General features: G+C 57.5%; 1 protein-coding gene across 3 annotated transcripts; it reads left to right on the top strand.

The window, feature by feature from the left end:
- The first annotated feature begins 6,454 nt into the window (after positions 1-6,454).
- Positions 6,455-8,410, top strand: POU4F2 (POU class 4 homeobox 2). Of its 3 annotated transcripts, none has more exons than XM_074903862.1 (3): positions 6,455-6,665; positions 6,837-6,876; positions 7,357-8,410. In XM_074903862.1, the coding sequence occupies exons 1-3, from the start codon at positions 6,569-6,571 to the stop codon at positions 8,306-8,308; spliced, it is 1,089 nt and encodes a 362-aa protein (XP_074759963.1). In that variant the 5' UTR covers positions 6,455-6,568; the 3' UTR covers positions 8,309-8,410. The 3 variants fall into 3 exon arrangements, with proteins under 3 accessions (XP_074759963.1, XP_074759964.1, XP_074759962.1); XM_074903863.1 differs by having other exon boundaries at positions 6,455-6,671; positions 6,843-6,886; positions 7,367-8,410; XM_074903861.1 differs by having other exon boundaries at positions 6,455-6,880; positions 7,367-8,409.

Genomic DNA, 8,410 nt, shown 5'->3' with positions numbered 1-8,410 from the left:
TGTAAAAAAAAAAAAGAAGAGGGGGGTGAAAAAAGTTGAGAATTTGTGACTAGCTTTGAATAAAATGTCGACAAGTGTCTATGTCCACATATGTCCCCCTCAAATATTATCATTGCTTTTATGCACAGATGTATGTTTTTGAAAATTACAGCCTGGTTTTCGAGGAGGATGAGCCTGTAGACTAGGTCTGAGCTCAGCATGCCTGGTCTTATCATCATATATCTAGTATTTCCAGCTGATGCAAGTCTGAGTGGGCCTTCCTCACCAGCTAGGGTGACGAGTCCTGTCATGCTGTGATTGTGTGGACATGGAAGAAAACAGAATAATTCACAGACATCTTCCACTAATTCACGGACATTTTCCACTACCCTTTCAGGAAGCAGGAGGAGTCTATGGAAGGTCTCACCAAAGATGTGGAGATCGTGGAAAGCACAGAACATGCTACGACACACCACAGCTGTACATTATACACCTCTCATGTGGGGTCCCAGCACCCTCTCTACCTAAGTAAGTATTTTAGCACAATGTTTAATGGCTCTGAGTTACAAACGTTGATCTAGTAACACAACTGTTAAACCGTTTTTTAAAATTGCATTTATCCATTGATGACAGCCTTCTCAAAACCATGAGATCTTCAGTACCTTTTTCAATGCTTATCACCTGTCATAGTTTTTCTTTCCAGCTGGAAAGGGAAAGCTACTCTGTGGTGCCTGATGAATCCTCGGGACGTATAAAGAGATCAGCCAACATCTTGCACGGTGGAAGAGGGAGAAAAGGAACTCAGATTTACCTTGAAAACATTGCAGAGGAAGATGGAGGACACTGACAATTTGTAAGGGTTAAGAGCTCTGAGCTGAGAACATGTCATGTTAATGACCAAATGGAAAAGCAACATTTTTTCTCTGAGTTAGAGCAAGTCCTGAAAGACAGCTGACATGCAAGCACCATCTTTTGTCGCACCAGCTGCCTGCCACCAGCCTCCGGGTACTGGTCTGAACACGTGCATTCTCATTGCTCCATTTAAATGACACACAGAGGTGGAGAGGAATTTTGTGCTTAATTAGGGGATGTGTTTGGAATATGATTTGTGATAATACATCTATAACAAGGGAAATTAATGAAAATAATTAATGAAGGGTAATCTGAGATACCAGGGTTTTGTCTAAATCAGCAAGAGCAGAGTCCTAAGGACATGCACAGTGTGATTTATAGGATTATTTTTTTTAATGATCCATGAGATCTTAATGTTTTCAGTGCAAGGAGCAGTTGGGGAAGCGGTTAGGAAGGGATCCCACCTGTGAGGTTGTTTGTTAGATAGGTTCCTGTGAGAGTTAAATCTGAATTTCTTATCTGCTTTACATTGTCCGATATTTCTTTTCCTTTAGAAGCCACTTTACGTCTGTGAATTTCCCTCTTTGCAATTTTATCTTCATCTGTAAGGAAAAGCAGTGAAGTTTGTCTCGTATCTGGCTGCCTTGATTTTACAGTGCTTGTACAGCAGGTGTATCTCAAAAAAAACCCACGAAATGAACAGAAACACAGGCAAAATCGTGGCCTGGCAGAATGGTCAAGACCCTTGAGCTATAAGGTGTACAATGGAAACTTGAATTAAAGGGATGCATTAAAAATAACTTTTGTATGGAGCCATGGCAGGCCAAGTGGATGATGTATGGTGCTGATACCAGTGGTCGTTAAATAGCACGGCACAGCACGGGACAGGAGAGTCACCATTGCCGCTGGTGTTAGCCAAGGCCATGGATGGAAAAGGCCTTTTCCGAGGTCTCTGAGGCTGGCAGAACTTCAGGAGAGCCCAGGGAGCCGTGAGAGCATCCCTGGTGTCCCTGCCAGACTCGGCCCTCCTCAAACAGCAACTCCAGCTGGAAGGAGGGGTTGAAGTCCGTGACAAAAAGCCCTGCAGGAAGGCAGGACCAGCCCTCCCCACCCAGCCAGCTTTCGCCCTCCCTCCTGGAAAAGTCCTTTTTGGATGGTGCCCTGGGGACCGTGGGGAGTGTGCAACGTACACCTGCAGAGGAGAGGCCGTGCGAGCCGAATGGCTCCTGCTTAGCAATCCGCTCACATCTTTCTCCCACGAAGAATATTCAGCTTTCTTTGTCTAAAATGTTGAGTGGTTATGAATAGTAAGGATAGACTATCTGTAATTATTTTTAAATTATTAATGGTTTTGTTAGATCCCTTCACTTTTACATTAGGTTTCTGTTAATGTAAGTTAAATCAAAATGTACTTCAGTTTCCAGGCAGCTCCCAAACGTATTTTTCATTCTTTCATAACATTACTTCAACTTCTCGATGAGGTGTCTATGATAAAGTTTGCTCCCGAGCCGGCAGACTCCCAGTCCTAATGAATTCAACGCAAGGCTCCCGGCGCAGGCTCTTATCAGCCGGGCTAGATGGCAAATGGGGGGGCCAGGGCCTCTTTGCCGGGTTTTAAACCCTCCCCCCAGCGCGCAGGTGTCACACCCTGTGCGTGAGGAGGACCGTGGGGGTGCCGTCAAAGACAAGAGGGATGTTGATCAGAATAGCTGGGTTACTTTATAGGAGCTTTCCATTAGGCTCAGGAGACTCGGGCTGTTACGCCAGACACTCCTGATCGGAAAATACCTGCCGGGTGCCTCGCTCAGGGCTCACAGCTGGCGGGCGGGGAGGGGGGGGCACCTCACGCCGCCCTGCCCATGCGCATCCCTGTCCCGGGAGATGCTCCCCGACGGGGCGGGGGAGGCGGGGTGTGCTCAGCGCCGGGAGAGCCCCACACAGGACCGCTGCTCCTCCGGAGACCCCTGTCGTCCCGGGGGTGCGGGGGTCCCGGGGAGGCCGCCTCTCACCTGTCGAGGGGAGCGGCGTCGGGGAGAGGAGCGTGCGGAGTTAAACGTGCGCGTTCGACACAAACGCCACGCAAAAATGCCTGGATAAATTATGCAGAGGGATTTCTGGATTTCTTTCAAGTAATTAAGTTTCGATTTCTTGCATTTATTTTAGTGCCAGGAAGCACGAGGCGCCACGGACGGCAAAAGTCTTCATTGATCGTTCCGGGCTTTAAGTTTGACTTCGTGACTTGACTTGGCTTGCGGCGGCAGCGCGGCCCCAGCGAGGCCAAGGGGCCTGTGGGGCCCCTCAGGGCCTCCCACCCCTCCCCGGTGCCTGCCCCGAAACTAGATTGGGGGGGGGGGGGGGGGGGGGTGTCCCGATCCGGTGCAGGCAGCGATGCCGGCTGCGGGGAGCGCGGGGGGATGGGGGAGGCACGGGAGGCACCGCGGGGGTGCGGGGCTCCCCGACGGGGCGGCCCGGCCCCGTGTCTGCCGCGGCTCCGCGGGTTGCAGCAGTCCGCAGCCGCGGTACCCCCGCGGCGGCGGGGCCGGGTCCACCCCCTCGGAGCCCCGGGGGAGCGGCCTGGAGGCAGCGGGGGCCGGGGGGGTGGTGTGGGGCACTGGGGCAGCCCCTCCAGCAGAGCTGGGGCTGGGCTGCCCCGCGCTCCAAAAAAACGTAGAGTTTGCTCAAAGTGTAGCCCACATCTTAATGGATTAAAAATTCATAGGGCGCATTAGGTTCGGTAAAATATGAATGCGCGTCTTTAAATTTTAATCGTAAATCAGAACGTGGATACATGAGAGGCGACAGTGATTTCTCCCCAGATGTCTGCGTGGGTCAGGGCGTGGGTGTGGGCGTGGGTAAGGGGCGGGGGGGAGTGTGTGGGGGGGTGTCTCCTTTTATTTAGGGGCCCGCTGGGGCGCAGAGCCGGCTGCACGGCCCGCGGCCCCGGGGAGGGGGGGGCGGAGGCGGGGGCTCCGCGCCTGCTGCGGCTCCCCGCGGCATCCCTCACCTCACCGGGCGGGGGGTGCAGCTGGGCATCGCGGCGTCCCTATAATTAAATAAATAAATAAATAAATATATATATATATATATAAAAAAAAAAAAAAAAAGAGGGGGAAAAGGGAGGGAAAAAACTGGGAAAATGGAAAATGGGGGGAAAAAACGAAAAAAAAAGGGGGGGGAAGGAAAAAAAGGGGGGGGGGGAAGGAAACGCGGCGTTTGCTGGTCGGCGGTGCCGCGGGCAGGGCGCTGCCGGCAGCGGGGTGCGGCGTCAGCGCGGTAGGGCCGGGGCCGGCGGCCGGTCCCTGCAGCGCGGGGAGTCACCGCAGCGGCGGGCGCAGGCTCCGCGGGGCCCCGCGGGGCCCGCCGGGGTCAGCCCCCGGGCCCGGCTCCGAGGAAAGTTTGCCCATCTCTTCCTCCGCGCTGCCCCGCACCCCCGCGGCGGTCGCGCAGGAGCGGCGATAGGCGCTCGGCGTTTTGGAGATGGGTTGTCAGTTGCTATTAAAATCAAGATTAATTCATATTAACGATATGCATTCTCAATTCTCCCGTGTGACAGCATACATTAGAACAACTATTGCGAGTAATTAAACTCAGTGCGGGAGGGGTTAAACGTACAGCGTGGAGAGGTTTCCCCCTCGCCCTTCTCTCCGCCAAAGTTCCGCCGGAGCCGGGCGGGCAGAGCCCCTTCCTCGGCTCCGCGGCCGCGGCAGGCTGCCTGCCCTCGGACCCCCAGCGCCAATGAGGTATTTTCTTTTTTCTTTTTTCTTTTTTTTCTTTTTAATTTTCAGAAAGCGGGAGATTCTCCTCCTTTGCCCGAGCCCTCCCGGCCCGGCCGTGCCGAAGCGCGGAAAACTGCGGCCGCCACCGCGCAGGCGGAGGGGCGAGCAGGGCGGGCCGGCGCGCTGCAGGGATCCGGCGGGGGGGGCCGCTGATTCCCCGCCACGGGCGGACCGCGCCCCGCGTGGATCCTGCCCGGGATTCACGGAAAACACGCACAAACGGTATTGATGGCTTTTTCTTGGGCGTTGGAGGTGCTCGATGCTTTAGACTAATTAGACAAGCCAAAAGCCTTTTGAAGATTAAGCAAATTGGACAACCCTTGTTAATTAGAACATAATTTAAAGTTTGAAATTATATCACTCATGAAGTAGCCTAATTAGTATGACGATATGTTAATAGCCTACTGAGACACGAAGCGCGGAGGTTTGGCATGAACTCCTTAAAGGCTTGCAAGAAAATCCTCTTTCCTATGTTGTCATTAATAAAAGATTTCTATAGACTTCAGCCTTTCAACGGTGACATACAATTTATAGTACACACAATGCATTAGCCCATAGTGCTGCTCAATTTTTTTACTATTATGAAAACTAATAAATTCGTCAAGCTGAATTAAGCATACAAATCAGATGAGGCATAACAGATTACATATTGAAGCGCTGTGTCTCCCGAGCCTAAATGAAATTTCAATCTAATAATTCCTTCCTGGCCCGGCCATAATTTGTTTAGAGATGTTGTTCTACTTCTTTCCAAGCGCTATTCGCACCATAATTAAATGATACTCAAGCTTTTAACTTTGATTTATTTCATTTCTCCGAGCTGGCGACAGTGAGAGCTGATACAATGTAATTTTTTTTATTTCCCCTAAAATTACCAAGTCTGCTGTTTAGGTGAGAAATTAAACACCTAAGCATTTATTTTAACCTTCCTGCTGCAAAGTGAAATTCATGGAAATAAACCCGGCCACCTTCAGTAAAACCGACTTCCCCCGATTTCTTTTTTCCCTCTCTTTTTTTTTTTTTTTTTTTTCCCCCCCCCCTTTTCTTCTTTTTCGACGACGGAGGCTGGGGGAAGTTGGCGGGACAGCGGGGCGCTTTTTCAGGAGGATCCCTCTGGCTCCCCGCCTGTGGGGGATGCCGGGGGAGGCGGGGAGGGACAGACCCCGGCCACTGCGCAGCTCCCGCCGTCCCCTGCGGAGCGGCGAGCCGTGCCAGGACCCCCTTTGCCCGTGGGCTCGTTGTGAGCCCGGACGGGACTTTCCTCTTCTTTCCTTTTTTAATTTTTTTTTTTTTTTTAATGGAGGGTGGATTTGGGGCGACGGGTCGCTCCCCCCCACCCCCCCTCTTTTTTTTTTTTTTTTCTTTTTCGGCTTTTTCCCTCCCCTTTCCGGGAGGCGGCGGGGCTCGACGCGGCGGTGAGTGTGGGAGCACGCGTGGGCGTGGGCGCGGGGGGCGGGCAGGGAGCGGCGGAGGAGGGGGCCGGGGCCGAGGAGGCAGGCGCGGAGGGCCCTTCCCGAGGAGTTGGGCTGTAGTGACAGGCGAGAGGGGAGGGGAGGGAGGGGAGAGAGTAAAACCCACCGGCGCGGCGGCGGGGAGGGCACTTCGCGAGAGGCGAGGGCCGGCGCCGGAGCGGAGGCGGCGGCGGACGGCGGCGAGCGCCCGGGCGGCAGTCCGCGCATCCTCCGCGCATCCCCCGCGCATCCCCGCGCATCCCCGGCTCGCCTCTCCCGGCCGCGTCCTCCCCGGCGGGGCTCGGGCAGCCGGCTGGGGGGCGAGTGGGATTTTTTTTTTTTTTTTAATTTTGGGGGGTTTTTTACTCTTTTTTTGGGGGGTGGGGGCGCGGAGGGGGCGGGGGGCCGGGGCTCCTGTGGCTTTTCCGGGGGGTCCGGGCCCCCGGCCCCGCGCCCCTGCCCTCCTCCGGCGGCCGTCTGCCGGCGGGCCGGGCGGCGGCGGCGGCGAGCACCATGATGATGTCCCTGAGCAGCAAGCAGCCCTTCGGCCTCCCCCACGGCGGCGGCGGCGGCGGCGGCCTCCACGAAACCAAGTACTCGGCCCTGCACACCGCCTCGCCCTGCCCCTCCGCCGCCGCCCCCGCCGCCAGCTCCCCCAGCAGCACCGGCAACGGCGGCTCCGCCGGACGCGGCTCCGGCTCCGGCCCCGGCTCCGGCTCCGGCACCGGCGGCTCCGGCTCCGGTTCGGGCTCCGGCCCCGGCGGCGGCGGTGGCGGCGGCGGCGGCGCGGAGGCGATGCGGCGGGCCTGCCTGCCCGCCCCTCCGGTAGGTGCCCGCCGCCCGCCGCCCCTCTTTAAGGGGAGCCCCTCGGCGGCCCCCCGGATCCGCCTGATGATTTTTTCATGGCCGCGCAGCAAATCACCCGGCGCCGCCGGGCGCTAGCCCAACTTATGCATGCGGCGGCTCTTGCCGCCCGTATTAATTTTTATGACCTGGGATGCGGCGTGCGGCCGGTGCGTGTGTCCGTCCGTCCGTCCGTCCGTCCACCCGCCGCCGGCTGCCTCCGTGCGAGCGGCTGCGCGCCGCGCCCGCTCCCTCGCCCCGCTCGCTCCCTCTTCTCCTCTTTTCGTCTCCTCTCTTCCTCTCCGCTCCGCTCCTCTCCTCTCCCCCCCCCACCCCCCACCCCCCGCCCTCCCCTTCTCCCGGATTTCTCTTTTAACATGCTGGGAAGGTTTTAGTGGCACGGCGGAGTGCGCGGGGAGGCGAAATTCCCTGCTGAGCGTTATGTGTGCCTTCTATTTGCAATTGCAGAGCAATATATTCGGCGGTCTGGACGAGAGCCTGCTGGCCCGCGCCGAAGCCCTGGCAGCGGTGGACATCGTCTCCCCGAGCAAGAGCCACCACCACCACCCGCCGCACCACAGCCCCTTCAAGCCGGACGCCACGTACCACACCATGAACACCATCCCCTGCACCTCGGCCGCCTCCTCCTCCTCGGTGCCCATCTCCCACCCGTCCGCCCTGTCGGGGACCCACCACCACCACCACCACCACCACCACCATCACCACCAGCCCCACCAGGCGCTGGAGGGGGAACTCTTGGAGCACCTGACGCCGGGGTTGGCGCTGGGGGCCATGACGGCTCCCGACGGCGCCGTGGTCTCCACGCCGGGCCACGCTCCTCACATGGCCGGCATGAACCCCATGCACCCGGCGGCGCTGGGCATGGCCCACGCCCACGGGCTGCCGGCCCACATGGGCTGCATGAGCGACGTGGACGCCGACCCCCGCGACTTGGAGGCCTTCGCCGAGCGCTTCAAGCAGCGCCGCATCAAGCTGGGGGTGACCCAGGCCGACGTGGGCTCGGCGCTGGCCAACCTGAAGATCCCGGGGGTGGGCTCGCTCAGCCAGAGCACCATTTGCCGCTTCGAGTCGCTCACCCTCTCGCACAACAACATGATCGCCCTCAAGCCCATCCTGCAGGCCTGGCTGGAGGAGGCCGAGAAGTCCCACCGCGAGAAGCTGGCCAAGCCCGAGCTCTTCAGCGGCGCGGAGAAGAAGCGCAAGCGGACCTCCATCGCCGCCCCCGAGAAGCGCTCGCTGGAGGCCTACTTCGCCCTCCAGCCCCGGCCCTCCTCCGAGAAGATCGCCGCCATCGCCGAGAAGCTGGACCTCAAGAAGAACGTGGTCCGCGTCTGGTTCTGCAACCAGCGCCAGAAGCAGAAGCGCATGAAGTACTCGGCCGGCATCTGAGCCCGCCCGTGGGGGAGAACCGGCCGCGCCACCACCCTCACCCCCCTCCCACCCCCCCCCAAAAAAAAAAAAATCGATCAACAACAGCGACAACAAAAAAGA

The sequence above is a fragment of the Athene noctua genome, chromosome 4, assembly GCF_965140245.1.
Source record: "Athene noctua chromosome 4, bAthNoc1.hap1.1, whole genome shotgun sequence".
Taxonomy (NCBI): domain Eukaryota; kingdom Metazoa; phylum Chordata; class Aves; order Strigiformes; family Strigidae; genus Athene; species Athene noctua.
This window is presented reverse-complemented; position numbering and strand designations above follow the sequence as displayed.